Source organism: Centrocercus urophasianus, unplaced genomic scaffold (assembly GCF_019232065.1).
Source record: "Centrocercus urophasianus isolate 14NV4802_14NV808 unplaced genomic scaffold, USGS_Curo_1.0 seq_15, whole genome shotgun sequence".
NCBI classification, from domain to species: Eukaryota; Metazoa; Chordata; class Aves; order Galliformes; family Phasianidae; genus Centrocercus; species Centrocercus urophasianus.
The window spans coordinates 46,116,328-46,138,818 of record NW_024884697.1 but is presented as its reverse complement, the minus strand read 5'-3'; the positions used below and the strand labels follow the sequence as shown (position 1 = coordinate 46,138,818).

At 44.4% G+C, this 22,491-nt stretch overlaps 1 protein-coding gene and 1 long non-coding RNA gene across 3 annotated transcripts; both read left to right on the top strand.

The window, feature by feature from the left end:
* The first annotated feature begins 810 nt into the window (after positions 1-810).
* Positions 811-8,191, top strand: LOC122158920. Of its 2 annotated transcripts, none has more exons than XR_006168347.1 (5): positions 811-919; positions 3,347-3,444; positions 5,490-5,627; positions 6,027-6,156; positions 6,679-8,191. It is a non-coding gene; the product is annotated as an uncharacterized LOC122158920 (long non-coding RNA). The 2 variants fall into 2 exon arrangements; XR_006168345.1 differs by having other exon boundaries at positions 3,278-3,444.
* Positions 8,192-10,417: 2,226 nt separating this feature from the next.
* HEBP1 (heme binding protein 1) lies at positions 10,418-17,047 on the top strand. The gene is made up of 4 exons (XM_042816267.1): positions 10,418-10,560; positions 11,112-11,250; positions 13,110-13,290; positions 14,509-17,047. The coding sequence occupies exons 1-4, from the start codon at positions 10,483-10,485 to the stop codon at positions 14,678-14,680; spliced, it is 570 nt and encodes a 189-aa protein (XP_042672201.1). The 5' UTR covers positions 10,418-10,482; the 3' UTR covers positions 14,681-17,047.
* The last annotated feature ends 5,444 nt before the right edge of the window (positions 17,048-22,491 follow it).

Genomic DNA, 22,491 nt, shown 5'->3' with positions numbered 1-22,491 from the left:
AGCAGAAAGGGTGTTGTTGCCAGCTGATACTGGATAAGTAACATAAGGAAGAATGCAGATTTGGCCACTGCACTTGCAAGCAGTGCCGTAGGTCTAGTCATGAGCCTAGATGTGCAGGAACTGTGTTGCTCAGGGCCGCAGCGGCTGCACATCCTCATATCATTGAAAAAATGTCAGTGTGACACAGATGAGATCAGATCCGAGGCCTCACCTCCTGCTTCACAAAAATCATCCTTTTAATACCTTGCATTTCTTTGGGAATCACTTTGTCTAGCGCTGACCAGACCTGAGCCTGTTAGCCTTGGCAGACACAGACCTGGAGGAGGAGGAACAGGGAAAAAAAGAATAACCCTGCTGTCGATTCATCCCTCCTTGTTTATTCCACCAGAAATAGATTTGGCAGAGCACATTGGGAGTGAACTAATCAGCAGGGAATTAATTGGCATGCTTGCTAAGAGGCAGGAACAACATGGTGAACTAATTCGTGGCTGGATGGCTGGAGGGTTCAAGCAGCCAGAGAAGAACAGCGCATAGTGGAAAGTGTGATTAGGAGAAGGCGGATAGCTGTGCTGGAGGGGCTGAGCACTGCCTATAAGAACCAGCAGCAAAGAGAGATAGGGGTATCCTCATGGGCAGGGCTGCTTTCAAAGAGGCTCCACGCTCCTTCCCTTCCCTCGAGGCTACCATGCGTGGGGGGACGGCCAGCCTGCAGGAGTGGGAGGGAGGGGCAGGAGAGGTGCAGCTGGAGCAGGCTCCACAAAAAAAGCTGTGGGAACGCAAAGAGCAGGGAAATGACGAGGGACACGTCATTCAGTGGAAGCTGAAATGCAGAGGGGGTGGTAAGGAGAAGAGGAGCAGGCAGGCAGGCAGGCAGAGATTTGGAAGTCTCCTCCCAGAAGGACTGTCCTCAAGACTGCAGGTAATGCCTGTATGCCCTTCTCTGCCTTCTTTTCCAGGAGTGCTTGCTTTCTTCCTGAGGAGGAGATGACTCTATGTGCATAGGAAAGAGCTTGTTGGGTTGACGAACTCAGGAGAGGAGAGAATGTGTGCACAGTGGTGTAGACTTGGAGGTTGGAAGATTGCTACCTACATTTCCAGAGAACAGAGGTGGGAGAAAGAGTGAGCAGATCCTTTGAGGCAGACAGACAGACAGACAGACAGACATGAAGGGTGCCAGAACTGTATTTGCCTATCCAGGGAGAGAGAGGGAATTTCTTAGGAGGGAGCTCTACGTGGAAGATGGAGATGAGACACATCCTGAAAAGGCAGGTACACTTGGAGAAGAGGAAGAAAATGCATATTATCTCCTCAAAATGTACTTGACCGATATCATGATTTACAGTGGATATGTGTTCTGGACCTGGATTTGGGTGCTCTGATCTCATGGAACATCCAGGTAGAAAATGAGCAGTGTAACTCTTAATTATATGCAAAAGCACGACTGTTACTCTGGTGTTAAGTCAAATTTATTGTCAAACTTGAAAACATAAAGGTATTGTTATGGCTGAGTAACCCAAAGAGGCATCTGAATGTGTACCAATGTACAGCATTTAACTCACATGCATCTAAACTGAGGGATTCTTCATAAGGGCTTTTGTAACAGGTGATATTCCAGATGTATCAGAGCAGCTGGGTTAACATTGTTGGCTCCGATTTCTAAATTGCTTTTGGCATTTTCCTTGCTGTTTCCACCATTACATAACACCGCAGCCATATGCTAATGTTGATATTACCCCATTCTTTTGCTTGGAGAGCTAACAAATGCCACCTGCTTCATAGGGAGGGCTTGCGCCTTCTTTGTTCTGAGCTTACAGACTTGGCAGCTCTCTCCTCTACAAAGCTCAAAGTCTTTTCAGAATCCTAGCCTGGGAGCTCCAGCAGAACTGGCATTAACTGAGATACTGTGTGCAGCTACTAAATGTTTTTTTATGCGTAACTGTTTCGTTTATAGCACCTAAAACTTCCTTGATTTTATACATAAAACAGAAAATTTCAGTGCTGCGTGTGTAAGTAACATAACCTTAAAATACCCTTAAAGTATTTTATATGGAAATAAAGACAGAAAAATTCTAGTAGACTCCAAAACATCCTTATTGTATCTTGAGATTCTTTACAAAATTGAGAGTCTTATACTTACTTTGTTGTTTAAATGTCCATTACTATTATTGGGGATAGAAGTTATATTTTATGCATTTATGACTTACCTGAGAACAAACTCCCTGATTCATTTAGAAGTATATTTTATTTCTCTGCAAATACCCCCAAATCCAGTATCACTCTTCAGCTTTAGTTTGAAAATAGCTTGAAAGGAACTTGGGAAAATTATGAGAGTAGAACAGGTCTCAAATGCAAACCACAAAGCTAATTCACTGGCAGCCCAATATTACAGCAAAAATTCCTTCATTTTATGTATCACCACAGTGACTGCTAGCTCTAACCAACAAAGCCCTCACCTCAAAGCAAGCATGTGCTTATCTAACACAATGGATGCTCACATATGGCATCAGGAGAGAGTATGTTCAGAGCATCTAGAAGTGCAAGGCAAAGGTTTCAATCCTCCTTGCTGCACAATGGCAGGTGAGCTCTGAACCACTCTGCAACATCTCACATGTCTGAGGCAGGGATAGAACGCACTCCAAAAGGAAGCTGTGTTTGGTACCAGGAGAGCATAACCTGGATGATTCCCCAACATCCTGGCAGCCAGCACAGCCCATGGGCAGTAGGGAACTCAAGCCATTGCCTGCTTTCCCCTGTGTGCTGAAATCTGGGGTGGCTACCAATGAAATCTCAGTGCTCTGTCATTGTTCCCTGCTGTGTGCTTACTGGAAATGGAGTATAGCAGCCAGAGACAGAAGGGGTGAGTGACACTGGGGCACAGGGATGGGTGCTCAGATTCTGGCAGTTCTCCTTTGCTCTGAGACAGGGATTCAGGCTTGGATAGCACAACAGCTATCCTGGCTGTGCTCAGGGTATTTGGCTTGTGGAGCTTTTCTATCATGTTGGAGTGAGGAATTGAGAGATGAAAAGAAGAAAAGAATATTGTGTGATAATGAGATGAGTGTCTCTCATTGCTTTCACATGAAGACAGTGAATCACCATGCTTACCCTGCTCCAAGGACAGAATATGATGTAATTTTCTGTCAGAGAACATGCCATACTATTGTAATTAGTAGTAGCAGTAACAAGACTACTACCTCATTGTTATTCTCTAGATTTTGAAAAGAGCTTTCATCCAAAAATGTGCGAGTGTTTGTGAATCTGCTTTCTACCCTGTCAGTATTTTCCAGTGCAATGCTGTGACAGTTTTGAAGACATACTTAGGCTTGGCATCTGGTTCCTATTACAGATGACCCTGCAGACTTTTTCTGCTAGAAACCTTCCTAGCAAATATCCAACTGCCTTCTACAGTTCCACCTAAGAGAGAGAAGACAGCTTGATTTCTGTGTAAGTATCTGAGATATGGAAACCTGTTTCAAAATGATTACAACCTGATGTTTATCCTGATATCAAATTAAAGCAGGCGCTCAGAAATGTGGTAACAAAGCTACAAATAAACTGGTCCCTGAGGGACTCTGCGAACAGAGCATGTTGGTCTTGTGATCCATTTGGATGCTTGATGCTTTGAAAAGTTCGAGGTCAAGTCAGCTGGACTTTCAGTACTAGATACGCGTGGAACTCATTACAATCCTGCTTTTATTAAATACAGAATGATCAAAGTATTCTAGCCCTAGGGTATTGAAACAGGTGGTATGTGGAAAGGGTAAGGAATGGCCAGACTCTTCAGGATGTCTTAAAATGAGCTGGAAGGCCACACTGTCTCCTTGATGTTGGCAGCATTTTAAAATCGTTTGCAATTAGAGATATTGTTGTCTAGTAAGTCCCTTCCCATCAGGGAAGATTAAAAAGGGATGTGCAGCACATAGTCATCAAAAGAAAAAGAAAAAAAAAAGTCCAAAGGCTTGAGTATTTATCTGGAAGACTGGAGAGGCAGAGGGGTTGAGGTGTCAGTGCAGATAGTTTCAAGAACATCCATAGAGACTGCTTCTTCATGTGCCTCAGAGACATCATCAAACTTTCTCAGAGATCTGCATTCTGGCATCTCACTCTGGGTGAGCTGGGGGAGGAAGAAGAGGTGTGTGTATATGTGAGATAGGAAGAAGGCAATTTATTTTTTTTCCTTTAAATGAACACTGCAATTAGAAGAAGAATACTGAATGCAAAGTACATCCTGACAGGTGGAAAGTAATATTTTTAGAATAGCAAGACGTTTTCCATCAGTATGGCTATATTCATACTACTGCATTTGAATATATGGAAAAATAAATGCAGTTTCAATTAAGATACACAAGTGATTAAATGTAAGAACAGCGCAAAGTAAAGGGATTTATTTATGTTCTGCTTTATTTGGTACAGCTCCCAATAGGTTTTGAGGTGGCTGTATTCTTCCCAGATGGTTAGAAAATGAGGGTTGTATGATAGTAAAAAAGCAATTTGATGTCCTCATATTTTGCAGCAAGATCTTAGACTTTTGATGCATGTATACAAACAGGGGAGTAATTTGAGTTTTCTGAATGTGCCTGCTTCTCGCACAAGCTTTCCATCACTGTGACTACAGATGACTGAAATCATCACTAAAACTCATGAAGTTGGCAATGCACATTTTCTGTTTGCTGTGTGCAGTATGTGTGTAATTGATATTTCCAGCCAGTTTCTACTGGAACAGCTGTCTGTGACATAAAAAAAAAAAAAAAAAATATGGAATTTAACGTTGAAGGCTTACATACTCAAGACAGAATAACAAATAAGCATGACAAGAAGCTGCAGAAAGACACGTCCAGGAGGGCCTATAGGCTAGACTTGACTTCCATGTGCTTTGAAATGATGGTGAACTTGATAGATAAGGAACAGACCCCCCCAGGTACCAGGGCAAAGTAGAGACAGCACAAGGCTTTGTTTTTTTAGGTGTTTGTTTGCTTGTATTTTATCTCTGAGACCCCCATTACAAGGCAATGTCTCAGTTATGCTACTGGGTTGTGAATAAGGTCAAAGAGAACAATTTCCTATTCCTGCCCATATTGAACCCTGGATGAATTGCTTTGCTAGCTTGTGCCTTGCGTTCTCTAACTGTAAAGCGGGGGTGTAACTATTTCTGTGTCCTAGGGCCACCCCTTGACATTCACATAACATTTATAGCTAAGTGCTAGGTGCTATCCTAGCATAGCTACATACAAATTGAAGCTACTTTCCCGGCTGCTGCCCACTGAGGAAGCATCTCCGTACCAATCTATAGCTTGAAAAAAAGTAAGGTGCTTTGTGCCCTCGAAAAAAAGTCCCTCTGCTTCTTTAGAAACCATGCTGAGCAGCCTGAAAAAATATTTTAAAGAAATACATTACCAGAGAGAAATTTGGTGTTTGGGTCACAGATGGGAGACAGAGACAGAGAGGAAAGAGAGAAATAAAGCAGCTAGCAAGATTTTCTGTCTCCACAGAGCAGGGGAAAGTCCAGGTCCTACGAACCACCATCATGGTGACTCTTCCTCTCTTCCTCTTCTTCATCCTCTTGCCATGCAGTAAATCCTGGGAGGAGTTTCTGGACCACAATCTGAAATGGGACTACAGAGAAGGCGGTAAGATGTGGTGGGTCAACATGGGAGGTATTTGCTAACTCAGGGCTGAAGATTTGCCTATATTGCCCTTGGAGTGGGACACATACTGCTCATTCATGAGTGCTCTTTCTTGATTCCTGGGTAGCTGCTGAGATTTTTGGAGAAAAATGATTTTAGAAATAGTCAGCTGGGGCATCCAGTGACAGCAGAAAACTCTGGCAACAGAAGGCAGAAAAATATGTGGTGAGGGAGAGTTATCTGCTTTTTAATTTAGATCCTTCATATGTTTAATATTTGGCATTTCACTGCAACTCGCTGTTGAGGTGAAGGGGAGGGAAATTAAACTTAGATTATTGGCTCATATTTTCTTGTTCTGTCAAACTTTTTTTTCTCCCTTCCATGGCCATGCTGCTAACCTAGCTGACAAAGTCAACATAGGAGGCATTAACAGCATTACTCAAACACTTGAGAAATGGGGAAACAGCATCTTCTGGCAAATGAAACACATCCTGCTGAACAACCCAGAGTCTTTGCTGCCGGAGATCTCCAGGTAATTCCCTTCATCTGGAGGCAAGATTTAGACTTCCCCTGGCTGTCCTGCCTCAACCAGGATTCATCTTCCTTAATTTTCAAGTTGTTCAAGTGTAGAGAGATGAATCCCACTGTTGGTATTTGTTATACTGGCAGCTCTGGGCACCCTAGTAAACTGACTAACCTGATCACACTTTATTGGGAAATATTCCCAATTGCCATGACTGTAAGAGTTACTCTGAATAAAATTTACTCTGTCCTCAGCACCTCAATCCTGTGAGAACAGGCTGGAAAAATGAATTGTGTTACAGATCGACTAATGGACTTGGCCATTGTGCAGGGAGAAGAAGTTGGTCTGTTAATAGACCAGCACAATGGTTTTGGAAGTGCTGAAGTTTTGGAAGAATCTTTTAACTAATTGCTTGCAGCTCTTTCAGCATGAAGGGCCCTCCCTTCTTCAAGAAACACAAGGCCTGGCACTTTATTTTGCACGTTCAAGAATAGTCCTCAGAGTTACTCTTCTGTATTACTTTCTCTGCAGTCTCCGCCCTGTTTCTGCAGCTGTGGAGAATCTTGTGAGGGAAGTCCAGGCAATACGGAAAAGGCTAGAAGAATTGAATGAAAGGCTCAATGTCATCAACAAAGCTGTCCTTCCCTTCCGAATTAACGCTCTGCAGAGCCAGAGGCGTGGAAATACTCAGCTGCGGAGACTCCCAATGCATAGGAGAAGGTTACCTGCGCGCAGGAGACTTCAGAGGAATTAACTCTCTACCAGCAAAAAAAGGAAAGCCTTTGTTTTTTGCACCTGCTTAAGCCTTTCTCATTGGGACACTGTTAAACAGAATAAACTAAAGCACATACAAGATGACTTTACCGAGGAGACCAGAACTTCTGCATGTTGTTGTTCTATTTCAAGCCTAGGTCAGTAAGTCAAATCTGGACCTGTTCTTCAGCGATGGTTGTTTTGTGCCCTATGCAAAATAAGTTGAGAAACTTGGTCTACTTCAGTGTGAATACCTTTAGGTTATGCTGTCGTTCCTTCTGCTTACCAGGGTAAGCTCTTTTTTAAAAAGTTCAGCTGAATTTCTCTGTCCTATTTTCACAGTACTCTGTCAGAAACAGCTGGGGAATTCAATCTTCAAAAGTGCTGAATGCCGGATGAATGCAGGAAGATAGATTAGTGCTTTGCACTTCCAGCTGGGTAAGGAGGGGGAGAGAAAGTCATGTTTTAAAATATAGCCTTAACCTATTCTCCACCAATGCAAAGAATGCCCCATTCACATGTTCAGAGAGTGGGCAGAGTTGGAGAACCTTGAACTATGCGTATTGTTTCAGGAGTGATGCTATGTCAGATTCTTGGGACCAAAGCTGAACACCTATCTTCTTCAATTAGCTTTCTTTTGGCTACCTGCAGGTAGGCACCAAAAACATCATGCAATAGATATGCCCATAACTTCCAACACTGTGAACGGCATCACAGTGCCTTCTGCCAAGACCCTTTGAAAACAGGTGATGTTTCTCCAAAACAATTTTGGTACCTACTGGTATAAGTAGATGTCAACAAAGATTTTCCAAAATAGCTTTGGAAACAGCTTAGTCCCAGAAATCACTGGTAATTCAGTTGATGTCTGGCTGGTAACTCAGCTGATGTCTTATTCACAGAGTATCTTCCCCACATGCAAACATCAACTTCCATATCCTTCAGCACAATTAAGATCTGTAGAAAAAGAAGAACTACATACTCCCAAAGCTCAGGTGTATATAGTATACTTTGCTTTCAGCTCATCTTTGCTTTCCTGGTAGTAAAACTGGTAACAAAAAACAAAACAAAACAAAACAAAAAAACGGTGCAGAAATCAAGTTATGAACTGAACAAAGGAAAGAGTGGGCTTACTTTTCAGATCTCTAAAGATCTCTAAAGGCAAAATACAGAGATTTCCATCCAGCGCTGTAGCTAATGGCATGCCTGCAATCTGTTTAAACATAGGTATAAAGGCCAGAGAGAAAAATAAACTATTTTTTAAGCACTTTATGAGAATAAAAATAAGGAATTGATTATGTCTAAATGGTTGTGGGGTAATCTGGTCAGACTGTTGTTTTGCAGACACATTTGCTATAAACAGTTAGTATGCAGACTAGGTTTTTAAGTTCTCCCAGTACCCGAGCATATGGAAAGTAGCTCAGTGACACTACAATACCTTCAAGAGGGAAAGTGGAGCATCTAGTTTTATATGACATCCTTCAAGATGGACTAGAAGTAACACAGGAAGGTTGTGGCTGGGATCAAGGAGTTGAGTAAGGAGTGGGGGAGACGTATGAGATGCATGAAACAGTCTGGTAAATATTTCCCATGTATAAATTCTCCAGTTGTTGTAAACTTAATTTTCCCACAGCTTCCCGAATATGATGGATAGTGGCTTAGCAACATCAACTTCCATTTCCCTCAGGAGCCACGGATGTATCTCATCAGATGTTCAATTGCAGCTTCCTTAGATTATCTTGAACCTGATCTTCTCAAGTAGTGGTGGCTCTTCATTCTCCCAGACCACACCTTTGCCTCTGTGACTTCGGCAGCACGGCTAGAACTTTTGTTGATGAAGACTGAGGAAAAAAGTTACTGAGTAACTCAGCCTTCTCCCTGCCCAAAGTAACAAGGTCTCCTGTTTCCTTCCAGAAAGTGACCACATTTTCCCTAATCTTCCTTTTGTCACTAACATACCTACAGAAGCTTTTCTTTTTGTCTTAGATGTCCCTGCTAATATCTAATTCTATGACGGTTTTAGCTTTCCTAATCTGATCCCTCATTGCTTGGATAATTTCTCTGCATTCCTCACAGGCTACCTGTTGTTGCTTCCACTGCCTGCAGGTCTCCTTTCTGTGTTTGAGTTTGGCCAGGAGCATTTTGTTCATCTATGCAGGCCTCCTGGTGTTTTTGTCTGATTTCCTCTTTGTTGAGGCGCATTGCTTCTGAACTTGGAAGAGGTGATTCCTGAATATCAACCAGTTTCCTTGGGCCCCTCTTCACTTCAGGGCTATGTCCCACAGTCCTCTAGCAAGCAGATAGATCTCCAAAGAGGCCAAAGTCTGGTCTCCTAAAGTCCAGTGCAATGAGCTTGCTATACATCAAGGATACTCTATGGATCCTGAACTCGGCCATTTCATGATGACTGCAGTCAAAGCCTTCATCATAATTTCTGCAGGCAAAGCTTTCATGTTAATTTCTAAGGAAATGCAGACTACTCTGATTTCAGAATATATTTACCCAAATAACAGGGAATAAGAGGAGAGAAAGACCCCATCGACCTCTTCCTCATTGTACTGCATTCGGAGCCACGAGGCAGCACTGCAGCATCAGCTGTACATTTCCCTCCAGGGGCTGCTTTGTGCGCTTTCCTCAAGGCTGAATACTACCCACCTTGGCCTATGTGGAGGAAGAACACAACACAAATGTCAGCTTTCATTATCTATTTGTATTTCAGACATGAGCATCTCATCAGGCAATGAGAAGTTGTATGAAGTTATATAAAATCCATCCGGGACTATGTGAAAGCAAGACAGGATTTCTGGCCCAGGGAAGTCTCAGTCGTGGATGGTTGGAGCTGCAAGGCCAGACCCAATCACTGCATGCTTTTACTTTCTACATACATGTTCACCTATAAATTCTGACACAGGGCAAAGGACTGGGCAAGGTACACATGTGGTCTGACCCAGCCCACCTATTCCTACACAGATAGGTGCACACTGGTATTTTTGTGAAAACTCCCCATCTAAAGAGAGAAATTCACTTTTTTTCCCCCAGAAACAAACAGCCAGAAGTGAGTTGCAACATGCATCATGGGTTACAGATTTTGGACTTCTTGCATAACGGGGAATGAAATTATACAAATGGTAAATAAGTGACCAGATCTGTGGCCTTGTCGCTACTGATAGCAGCTCCTGTCACTCACTGTGTGACAGCCCACATCAAGCTGGATCAGATGGTCACGTCCAGCCGCTCAAACTGCTTCATCTGCTCACAGGTCTCTAGAGGGAAATGCTTTAATGTCACATTTACCGTTTTATTTTCCGCTCTTTAAGGATACACGCTAAGCATTACACACTTCTGTCAGCGAGTCCATTTTCCTATATTTCCCTTCCCCAGCTTCCTCCTTTCCCCCAGACGAACACCCGTCCCCACACGGCGATACACACCGCCCGGCCTCCCCCACCCCTCCACCCTGTGGGTCACTGCCGTGGCCCGCGGGCGCATCCTAGCGGTCGTGCCGCGCGCCGCGGGTGGTGGAGCGCCCGCAGACCCTCCCACTTCTCTCGGGGAGTGACGTGCCGGGCCGGGCCAGACGGCAACATGTTGGGCATGATCAAGAACTCGCTGCTGAGCACGGTGGAAACGTGGCCCTACCGAGTGCTGAGCAAGGGGGAGAAGGTAGGCGGCGGGGCGGGCAGCCGCTGGGGCACAGCTCGGGGCTGCCGGATGCGCAGCTGGGTGGTGTTCGGTGTTCGGCGGAGGCTGAGCGGCCCGGGACGGGGTGTGGGGCAGTGCCTGCCCGCGGGCTCGGAAGGGTGGGAGCAGCTTCTTCTTTTTCTCCTTCTCGTCCTTCGCCGTCACATAAGCTCAGAATCACTAAGGTTGGAAAAGATCACTAGGATCACGGAGTACAACCACCAGGCCACCCCCACCATGCCCACTGACCTTGTCTTCAGTGCCACACGGTTCTGGAACACCTCCAGGGATGGTGACTCCAGCACCTCCCTGGGCAGCCTGTGCCACTGCAGAAACACTCTTTCTGAACTTTTTCCTAATATCCAACCTGAAATTCCCCTGGCGTAACTTGAGGCCATCACCTCTCATCCTATCACTGCTACCTGGAAGAAGAGGCCGACCCCCACCTCACCACAACCTCCTTTCAGGTCATTAGCGGGAGCAATAACGTTTCACCTGCGCCTCCTCCAGACTAAACATCCTAATTCTCTCAGGAGCAGCTCAGCTACGAGGAGAGGGAGTGTGAAGGTGGGCAGTTTGCTGTGGTGGAGGTGACAGGGAAGCCCTTCGATGAAGCCTCGAAGGAAGCAGCGCTGAAGCTCCTCAAGTATGTTGGAGGAAGCAATGACAAAGGTGAGATGCTCGCTGGGCAGCTGTAGTGGCTGCTCAATGGGAGCCCCATTGATAGAGCTGGTGTTATGGCAGCCCATGTGGCCCCATCACTAGAGGTCTAGGGTGAGCATGGTCCCTCAGTGAGAGCAATCAACTTAACTACAGGATAAGGTGTCCAGCCAGGTCGTGCTGTGAGTCCACTCCTCTCTCTTTCCTCTCTGAGGATAACATTGCAAAGATTGTTTTTTTAAGTAGGTCTGCATTACTTTGCCGCTGGGGTGATCATAGAATCACAAGGTTGGAAAGGACCTACAAGATCATCTAGTTCAACCTTCCCATTCCCACTGCTACCACAAGCACTAAACCGTATCTCACGGCTCCTCATCCGGACGCCTCTTGAACACTGCCAGGAACGGTGACTCCACCACCTCCCTGGGCAGCCATTCCAGTGCCTGAACACTCTCTGAGATAAAAAGTTTTTCCTTATGTCTAATCTAAACTTCCTCTGGCACAACTTGTGGCCATTTTCTCTGGTCCTGTTTGTTGCCTGGGAGAAGAGGCCAAACCCCTCCTCATCACAACCTCCCTTCAGGAAGTTGTAGAGTGCAGTGAGGTTTTCAAGGCCAGGCACACACGTGCTCATCACAGCCTGCAAGCTGTATAAAGGTAGCTAATGAAATCCAGGGTAATTGGAGTGCTTTGGTTCTGTGATCACACCTAGAAAACCTGTCCTTGTAGGCAACTAGATGACTTTTATGACCTTGAGTTTTTATTGTATACTCTGGTGATTTTTATTCATGAAAGGGTAATGAACAGTGAGCTTGCTTTTTAATAGTGCTTTGCAGTGTTTTATAATGGCACTTCCAGGTGATTGCCTCTAATTCTCAGCTTACTAAAGTATGTGCATCGGTAATCATCCGGAACAGGATGATAAGAGCACAGAGATCTAAAGCATATACTCTGACGTTCATACCTTTCTCAAGCATGTGGTAGAAGGAGTTATATAGTCTGTATGGGAATAGAAGCTGAGTGGGAAAGGAACGGGCGTTTACAGCCCTACAGTTTCAGAAAGGTGATGATCACTGTTGCTGTAGAGGAAAAGGTACCTTCCATAACATGGTTTGGAGAAAGGTATGGTATCAGAGTGTAAAATAAATAAATGAGAAGGATGTCTTGGTCTTGGCCTTTTCAGTGCCTAATCCTGAAGGTTGTAGGTTCACTACTGTTGAAAGAAAAAAAGGGAAGAAAAATGTTCTCGAGTGCCATGTACATCTTAGAAACAGACAAGAGGTGTGCTGTTTCCTCAGTACAGACTAGAGGAGAACATGGACAGTGCTCCTGAAAGCCAGACTGTCTCTGAGTTTTGGGGCATTGGAACTTGTTGGATCTCTGGAAGCATTTGGAAGGGTTTAGGAGAAAGTTTCTGTCACCCAGTATTGACTGTAGCTTAACCACTAAGTACAGATGATAATGTTGTAAATACTCATATATATAATATTTCAGTTACAAATATGCCACTGCATCAGAAAACTGTAGGTTGTATTAGAGGTGATTTGTCAGAAAAGATCATTTTGGTGATGTGAGCTATATAGTGAGAGCCATAAAAACAGGACCATTAATGAAGAGCCATCCAGAGGTTACTGGGGACCCTTAGCTCCCAAGATCCCCATATAGAAAGCAAAAGAAAGAGAGATTTGGTGCAAGGAAAAGCATAAAAGCTCTTCTGCGTACCTCGAAGGACCCCACTCTCTCAGCTGGATTGTGCAAAGAGATCACAATGAGGAGCCTTCTAAACCAAAATTAGCTTTTCTGATCTCTGTTAATGCTTTGAGTTCCCAAGAACCTGGGCTTCTGGAGTAATTTCTCCGCCTCTCTTTCAGGCGCTGGAATGGGCATGACTGCTCCTGTCTCCATCACTGCTTTTCCTGCTGAAGATGGCTCCTTACAGCAGAAAGTGAAGGTCTATCTGCGAATCCCGAACCAATTTCAAGCCAGTCCTCCCCGTCCTAGTGATGAAAGCATTAAGATTGAAGAGAGACAAGGGATGACCATTTATTCCACGTAAGGAACAGATCCTGGGATTTCCAGGACTTCTGTAGTGCTGAGGTTTTTAGGGTGCTGTGAGGGGCCTGGTGACTTCCGGGACAAGGGGTGCACGCGGTAGGAGGTAGGGGGATCATTCTAGACCGTGAAGGCACATAGTTTATGTCATTTCTTGTTTAATGCTGCACAGATTTGGAATACGGATTTTTTTTATCATTGGGGTCAGGGGTTAGCCCTGAAAGGCTTTTTTGTTTCACTAGAAGAAGTGAAGAGCTGGGGAGGGTAAGTATGAAGGGGCTGAGTCATTTATAATCTCTGAAAACCATCGTTTTCCCCATTTTCTGGGATCACGATGATTCTTAGTCATCGAGCATGTCCCTTAGTGTGGTTCCCACCAGATTATAGGAATCAGCTGAGGCCTAAGTACCGGAGTCCATCATGGGTACAAGCAGCCATTGCATTGCTTGAAATCACTTGAAGAACATCTTTGGATGTTGGCCAACTTAAGCTGAACTTCAGTTAGCATCACAATAGCAAGAAGCTCTTTACCATGGGATATACCCCTGACTCTTCAACCTTTTTGGCTGACTGAACTGTCAGAGACTGCTGGGTCCTCCTGTGCCTGTGACTGCAGCTGGCCTTTGCTGCAGGTGTGGGCTGCTAATGCTGTAATGAGCTATTTTGTCTCAAACCTTGGCCCTAAGGCAGGGCCACAAGGTGTAGGCTGATGTGGAAACAGTTTCTGTTGGTGGGAGATTAGCATAAAACATTTTGGGTTCTAGGCTATCACATGTTAGTATCTCTATGCCCTGACTCCCTTTTTCCTCCGTCCCTCAATCTTGCTTCCAGGAGGTGGTTGTTCACACTCCAGTGAACATGTTTATTGACAGCATTGGTGAAAGATCGTGGTCTGAGCTGGCTTAGAGATAACTTTGTGCTCTGAGAAACTGTTCCTCTGATATGGCACTCATTCAAAGGGCAGGCCCATTCTAGTGACTGATACACATGGGTCTGTGTGGGATCTGTCAACTCTGCCCAGGCTGTGTAACCTTTGAGACTACTGATCTGTGGCAAATAAAGTGTGCTGGTTCCCAAAGAGTTGTGCCTGCACCAGTGGATCCTGACAGGACCTGGATCAAAATGAGTTCCTAAATACATTGTTCTATACATTGTTCTCTTTATTTCCATGTTCTTGCAGGACGGCTTAGCTCTTCTGCACTTTTGATTTCTTCACAGGCAGTTTGGTGGCTATGCCAAAGAGGTGGACTATGTGAGCTACGCTGCCAAACTGAAGACTGCTCTGGGAAGTGAAGCTGCATACCGCAAGGATTTCTACTTCTGCAATGGTTATGACCCCCCTATGAAGCCTTATGGGAGACGCAATGAGGTCTGGTTTGTAAAAGAGTGAGCGTCTGGATCCCAGTGATGCTGCCTTGCACTGATAGGCTCCCCATACTCTGTCTGTCTTCTCTTCAAAATGAACTAACAGTTAGGCAGAGGCAGAAAGCCATTATCCTCTCCTTTCATACCCATGCCTTGGTCTTTTATGGACTAACCATTTTAGAAGAAAGAACACTGCACACTCTCCTGATGATCCCGCTCCTTCATTGCAGACCAAGTTCTCAATCACAGACTCTCATGATCTCACAGTGACTTGCTTTTATCTTCCTCATGCTCCCAAAATTCAATGCTGAGGCAGCTGAAGTAATCAATTACCAGGACTGGTTCCTGACAGGAGTCACGTCCAAGTGCTGGCAGGCTATTAGTCTTACCTGAAGCAGGCAGGGAAATATGATGAGAGTGCATACAGGTTTTTTTTTATCATCTTGAGCTTGCTGCAGCAGTAAGATGCTGCAAGCATCTGTGCAATTGGAAAAACAATGTAAAGGGACATGAGGGACATCAGCATTGCTACCAAAACAATGCAGTGAAAATAAGCATCCTTTACGTTTTCTTATAGTGTGCAGGAAAGCAACATTTTTGTCATCTGACTGGAAAAAGTTATTTGGAGGAAAATTTCTGTTTGCCGCTGTCCCTTCTGTTTGAAGTAGGACATTCTAGATTTTGTTGTATTCTGATCTCAGCTAGCAGCTGGACAGTGTGATGAGTAAGACCCCAAGACCATTTCATCACCTTCCTATTACTGCTCTAAAACTAGCCAACACAAGGACCAAAGTTGAAATGCATGTGGTATTCTAATTGAATTAGAAAAATGCAGACTGTGAAAAAGCAGGTACCTATTACTTGTCATCTGAGGGTGCATTTGATGAATGATGAGCATCTACTGGATGTCTGTAAGTGCAGATCTCTCTTCTTAAATGAAGTGAGTTTCAAAAGGGCTACTCTGAGCAGCTGTCTTTAAAGGAGGAAAGCCTGGTTGTTCTTGAAAACGTGAGTTTACATCAGATACTGAGCAGCCTTTCTGAAACTTCAGATAGAATATTAAGGATGGATCTTGTATTAGGACACTGTCAGTCTTTCCTTGGTAAGCATCAAATCAGCATTTTAGCTGTCAGCTCTTCCAGGCAGACAGCAGGATGCCTGTAATGGTTACATGCACTGTGCCACTATGGATACTTGTACAATTCCTTGCTCTGCTAAAAAGTGCACCCCTCTGATGCTAAAGTGCCTCAGGGTTCAGGTGCTCTCCAAAAGACATTTTCCTGCTGGAGCTGAACAGAATTGTTCGGATGGTGTCCTGGGATCTGGCCAGTTGAGCTGTGTGACCTATGCCTTTTTTTTTGAGAACAAATCAGTAATAGGAGAAAACCTGAAGTTCTGATGTTTGCTTTTTTTTTTTTTTTTTTTTAATTTTCTCTTTTGCTGAGTCATGTAAGAACTTCACTGTGGACCTCACAAGAGAGTTTCAGTTCCCTGTATGCAACAGCAGCTGGTCAGGACTTGCAAAAGTAGATGACTACTAGACTGACTTAGTTGACTTAGTAAAAGCAAGGAAAAAGCTGTTTGCCATGGTTAATTATTACAGCACAGGAGAAAAGAAATCAAAAGGAAATCAAGGGAAACAAAGGGAGTTCAGGAAGAGTGGTAAGTTGTGAAGGACTTTTTTAAGAAGCAAAGGCCTTTCTGACTTGTTCTTACCACAAACTATTTTTATCTGCATGGGTGTGGAATGGAGGGATGTAGTTCTGCCCTGTTTATGCATTCCTGAATTGATTTTGAAAGTCACATATAGACTATCTATGGATATAGTCATTTCTGGCTACTGATGATACAAATATATTACAATGATTCTAATCCTGAAATTTATCAAAATTCATGCTGTGAAGTCTCAGATATTGGAAAGATCAGTAATAAACCTGATATGCACAGAGATGCACATCTCAGCAGTGTGGTACAGAGGAAGCTATTTTGTTTTTGTTTCATAACGTGCACACACTTTCTGAACAAAAAGCAAGGACATCTGACCCAATAGCTACCAGTTCTGGAAGCTCTGCCTCTGCAGCTCTGCTGCTGGCCTTTAGCATTGAGCAGACAGGATAAAGTTTCATAAACAGTGTTATTGGTATCAAAAAGCTTATGCGAACTAAACGGCCTTCTCTATACAAGCTAAGATGCCTGTGTTCTGTGTGCGTTCTCTAGAATTTTAACTAAATAAATACAATAATGTGAGTTACAGTTTTTGCTGATCATTGACTTTGTGAGCTTAGTGGGAGCTGTTGACTTGGAAGACTTCAAATTGCCAGTTTGGGGTATTAATCACCTCACATCTGTAAGAAATCATAGTGCTTTCTTCAATAAATTGCTATTTTTGGTATCTTGGTGTGGCCTTGCATTATCTGACTGTGTGAGACGGAAACTGATTTTTTGTGGCTTTCAGCCACTAACAAACTCTTACTGATTTTTTTGGGGTGTTACCTGGGGGTGTCATGTGAGGAACGCTCTGTGTTCACTTGTGTGTTTCTAGGGCTGGGATTCAGGCAGATATTCATGATTGTGATTTTCAACATGCCCTCTGTCCAGAATCTTAGAATCATAGAATGGCCTGGGTTGAAAAAGACCACAATGATCATCTAGTTTCAAGCCCCCTGCCATGGGCAGGGTTGCCAACCACTAGACCAGGCTGCCCAGAGCCACATCCAGCCACATCTAGAATCGTTTTATGTGTTGTTACACAAAGGTCCATGTATCTTCCAGTGATGGGCAGTAGAGGAAACCTGACAGAGAATACAGGATAAATGCAACTCTGTGCTGATACTATTTCTAAATACTCCCCCAGTCTCTAGTACAGAATCACAGAAGTTATTGTCAGCAATATATGGCATAATGAATGACTAGTAGGATGTGGCTCAGTGATTTTTGCTACTGCAGGTGTTTTAGACCTAGACAAACTTTATCCCATGCATTTGTCCATTTAATTTTGTGTAAGCTTACTATACTCATCCTTTGGCAGGGAGTTCCTTGTGTGCAGAAGGGCCGAGGGTTTCCAGCAGGCTGACATTCTGTTCAGTGGGCAGCAGGGCCACCAGCTCTTGTGTATGGCTCTGTCACTAGGTCAGTGTTTGTTTGGACAGCCAGATGTTCCGCTGTCATCAGAGGCACTCCAACAAACTCATTTTGCTGGGACCAGCAGCTTAACCAAGTCAGAGGTGCTCTCTGCATTTTTGACCCAAGACCAGCATGGATGCAAGAAGACAGAGCAGGGGAAATTGAAAGGCAGCACTGACGCTTCTATGCCTTGGAGAGCTGCCTGATGGGATCTGGGTGCATGGGGTGAGCACAGCGAGGGTCATACATCTGCCTGTCCTCTCCTGTCATGCCTCTCCTGCAACCCTTGGCTCTCTGCAGCAGCTGGCGTTGCCTCCAGGGCAGCTGAGGTTAGGCTGGGGGTTATCTCTGCCTACCAGGTAAGGAGCAGCAGTGCTGCTAATGAGCTGATAGCTGCAATGCTTTTTATCTTCATTGGTGCCTGCACTCAAACAGTTATAAATGGGGCTAGCGGTGTGGTGAGCCCTGTGCAATGCGCAGCAGTGCTGTGATGGCAGTGAGGACAGCCACAAGGACGGCCATGTTTCAACAAAACCAAGTTTAAAAGCATCAGCTTCATGCACTTGGGGCAGGAGAGCTCTAAGACGGAGCAGTCTCCATCTGTCCTGAACCTCCAAATCATACATACTTACATATATGCATATCTGTATGTGCATGTGTTTATGTGTGTGTGTATGCATCTAGGTCATGTACATGTGCAGACCCAATGCTTTGATCTAGTCAGCTTCTGCTGTCACAGAAGAACTTGTTAATATAAAGACAGCCACAGGGTGAACATTTGCAGACCAAGGTTTTAAGTCTGCTATGATCATAGCTTTGTTAGCTTTGGAAATAAACACTTCTGCAGATACATACCTGGATATATCTAGCACTGCATTAAGAAGATGGCAGCCCTGATAAAAGAGCTAATTGGTTAAGTTTGTCCCTATAAATCTGGGCAGGTTTACAGTGCTCTAGTCACTTTGAAGGGATGGTTGATTTATGGTGAATGTAGAAGTAACATCATTATTTCACCATTTTCATCAATCACCATGGCAAATGGTGCAGGAGCAGCTATTGTGCTTCTGGTAGCAAGTTTTCAGCTTTGCAAGGCTGCCCAAAAGCGATAGGACAAGGGAAGTAGATGGTGGATCCTAGCTCACACTGTCCCTCTTTGCTGTAATTACAATGATGCCTCTTTTACAGTAGCTCTCTGAACAGTGAGTCTCTTCTGTGACAGCACTTCAGCTAAAAAAGAAATGCATCTCTTTTAACGGGACCTTAAGTGGCTTTGGATGTATAACGCCTCCATAAAACTGCTTGGCAACTTGATTTATTGGAGCAGGATCAGTGACAAAAGTGACTTCTCTGACAGTAATAGATGAAATGCTTCCAGTCTGCTCAGTGCCGATGCCAGCAGCAGGCTGGTTTTGTCATCTCATTCATAATCTTTCTGCTTTGCTCTCAGCTGAATCTGTAGCGCAGGACACATTTTGGGCACGGCAGATGCCTTTTTCCTAGTCTCCTGTGGGAGCTGCTGCAGAAGATGGGTCAGTGCAAATGGTTTTGGAAATGGTGTCTAATTCTACATCCTCAGTCCATGCCCAGGTGAGAGTTGGGTGCATGCAGCTTTCCTGGCTCTTGTTCCTGCCCACATCCCAGTTTCCATGAGGAAAAACGTGGGTGAATGAGGTGGAAGGAGCTGCACTCTTCTTAATGAATACAGCTCTGGGTCTGGCTGATTGGTGGCACTAGATCCTGGGGCAGCCTCAGACATACCTTTTATGGAACCCAGATGAGAAAATTGGGTTCAGGAACCTGGATTTTAGGTGGAGATTTCTTAAAGGTAAAAATGGAAATGAAACATTGTGAAAGACACAGCTGGGATTTAGGTGCTTCAGGATCTTTGAGCACTTGGATCCTCCAGTGTGTGGATCAACTCAGAGCCACACACTGAGCACGGGATTCAAGTCAGTGCCTGTTTATATCCCCTGCTGTGGCCCTTCTACCTCTCCAGGACCCTGTGAGCCAGTACAGCTGAGTACCTCAGGCTGCGTGCCCCCCAATGACCCCTCTTGCTCTGCAGGCCAAGAACCAAGGAAGAAACCCTTGGTGAGCAGCTGTACCACCCTGCATGTGCCTGGACCTGGAAGCTCAGTGGGTTTGTGCTTGGTCTGTGCCTGAGCACTGGGATCTGTATGAGGTGTGCAGTGGGTGGAGAGCTGTCTGCAACATGTATTTCTGTCATCCCAAGGGAAATTGGAGAAACATTGCCATGGCAACTGTTCTCCTTCGAGTATTTTTCCAGAGCTTTCCAAGCTAGTCCAGGCTTTTCTTTTTTTTTTTTTTTCTTTTTTTTCTTTTTTTTCCAGTATCCCTAATGTTGAATTTAAGGTCTTTCCTAACTGGAGACTGAAGAAGCAATTGAAACATCTTCTTCCACAAGACAAAGAGTTCATCCACCTTCCCACGCAGCTGATGAAGAACAAGAGTAATAGAATTAAATGTTGTGTCTAGTAAGAGAGAAGAGGATTTGAAATCTGACGTGCATCATATTCAGACAAATGAGACAAATGAAACTCTTACCCAAAGCAAAGTACAGAAATAAAAAGCAACATACAGCTTGACAATTTTGGACATGTTCCTTTTTTTTTTTTTCTGCTGAAAGATCTTTCTAGCTGTTTAATCACTGAGTTTCTCAGTGTTCTTTATGAGTCAGCTCTGCAAGGGAGCATCTTTCCAAATCATCATGTGCTGTTTCATTGAAATGTCTCCCATGAACTGCAGTATTATTTAGTCAAGAGTGCTCAGGAGGGGATGGGAGTTGGGACTAGTAACTGAAATGGGGTAATACATGGGAAAACATCAGAATGGCCCTGCTCCTGCTGTGTTGCCATTTGCATTGCACAAGACTTTGGGGTACACCTTTGTGGAGAGCAGTGCTCTTCCTTCGAAGATACCCTCAGTGCTGCTTCCTGGGATCCTGAGCTCTGAGATTGTTCCGAGCACTGCTTCTTGCTGGGGGGAGAGGAAAACATAAACCTTGATTTTATGAGACACTGCATCTTGGGAACCCAGCCTGAAACACCCCCCAATAGGGAACCTGCCCTTCTCCTTTGAAAATGATGAAGTCCATCCTGTGGACTCAGCGTTTGACACGAATGGGGAAACAGGGCTTGGAGCCCATAAAACTGGAAAAAGCAGTTATGGTTTCAGGCATGTGGAGTGCCACAGGGGCAGTTTTGTTCCTTTCAGGTGTATCTGTTGGTCTGACCGTCCTTGCTCCTCTACCTTCAAACCTCACCTTCAGGGCAAGAGAAGCCTTGTCCTACCCTCACTCCTCAGATGCCCACTCCAACTGTTACCACCAGAGGGTTTCCTTGAGGCCTCAGCCCCTAGGCCTGGGAGATGCAGCAAGCAGGAGGGATTGGGGCTCTCCAAACAGTTCTGATGTGAAGGGAAATACAATTGCTTTCCAAAATCCCACAGTCAACAAGCTGATTTATCATAAATAGCCACTGCTCAGCCTGTTGTTATGATGAACTCTTCTGGAACAAATCCAGCCCCAGAATTATGACGTGCTAAAAATGATGTCTATTCCCATGGCTATAGACAGAGAACTGCTACTCAGCAACAAATGTAACACCAAGTGCCATAAAAATAGCCTCTCTGGGATTCAGTGTTTGGGAGTTGTCATTTCATAAGGGTAAAAATGGATCCATTTTGTTACAAAATATGCATAATATGTATTCAGTCTTATAAATAGCATTTATAAAATTACATGCATAATTTTACCTTAAATTGGCGCTGAGCAAACAGACAAAACAGTCAACAAGAACTTAGCCCACAAGTTTTGTTCTAAGGAGATATCTTGGTTGCTTGTAGCATCTTAGATAACCACATCTTAGATAACTTAGTTAACACCTTTGTCTGAGAAATGCAGATGTCAGAGCAGACCTTTCTTCTTGCTTCTTGCTTCCTCCTTTCTTTCTGTTAAGACAGTTTTAGGGGAAAAATAAAAAGAGTTTGCAAGTGACATGAATGTGATGAAAATCTAGTGGCTGAAACATAGCTCTGGGCCAGAGTTAAGGGCAATGGTTGGTCATGACTTGAACTGGCCCTCACTGGATCAAGTGGTGATGGTGCTCTTCAGCTTTCCCTCTTGTGACTCTGCTTCCTGACCCCAGTTATCCACTGCATTTGCCTGTGCAGCAATGACATGGAGACAAAGCTTCTGTACCAGTGGGTGAAAAGGTGAGGAGAGGAGTAAGCCTGTGTGCTTGGAAGCTCCTGGGCATCTCTTCTTTCCCTTGCATTTTTTGGCCTTGCTGTGAGGGAGCAGATACAAATGGAAAGGATTTCCTGCTGCCCTAGTACCTTTTTTGTCTCTAAGGGTGCCTGGCCACATTACATAGCAGACAAAGCACTGAGGAAAGGTAGGCGTTGGGGGTGAGGGAGGAGGCATCCAGGAAAAAATACTGCAACATTGGGGCCACAGTACAGCAGATATCAATGCAAGACCTCATAGAACAGAGCCATCATTTTATTTGAAAACTGGCTTCACTTATTCGCATTCTCAGACCAGCATGCAAAAGCTCTAGGATGCCAGTATCCACGTGGCAGATTATTATGGGTCAGGTGGCCACAGCTGCCACCAATGGGACAAACTGCTGTGGGAGGTGGATTTGGTTTTGCTGCAGAGAGGAAAAAGCCTTTCTGAGTCTGAAAGAAGTT

Excerpts from the sequence above, each read along its gene's own strand:
- HEBP1 (XM_042816267.1), top strand. The coding sequence starts at position 10,483 with ATGTTGGGCATGATCAAGAACTCGCTGCTGAGCACGGTGGAAACGTGG. Across the intron at positions 11,251-13,109 it reads TGGAGGAAGCAATGACAAAG|GCGCTGGAATGGGCATGACT; the intron begins GTGAGATGCTCG and ends CCTCTCTTTCAG. Across the intron at positions 13,291-14,508 it reads GGGATGACCATTTATTCCAC|GCAGTTTGGTGGCTATGCCA; the intron begins GTAAGGAACAGA and ends ATTTCTTCACAG.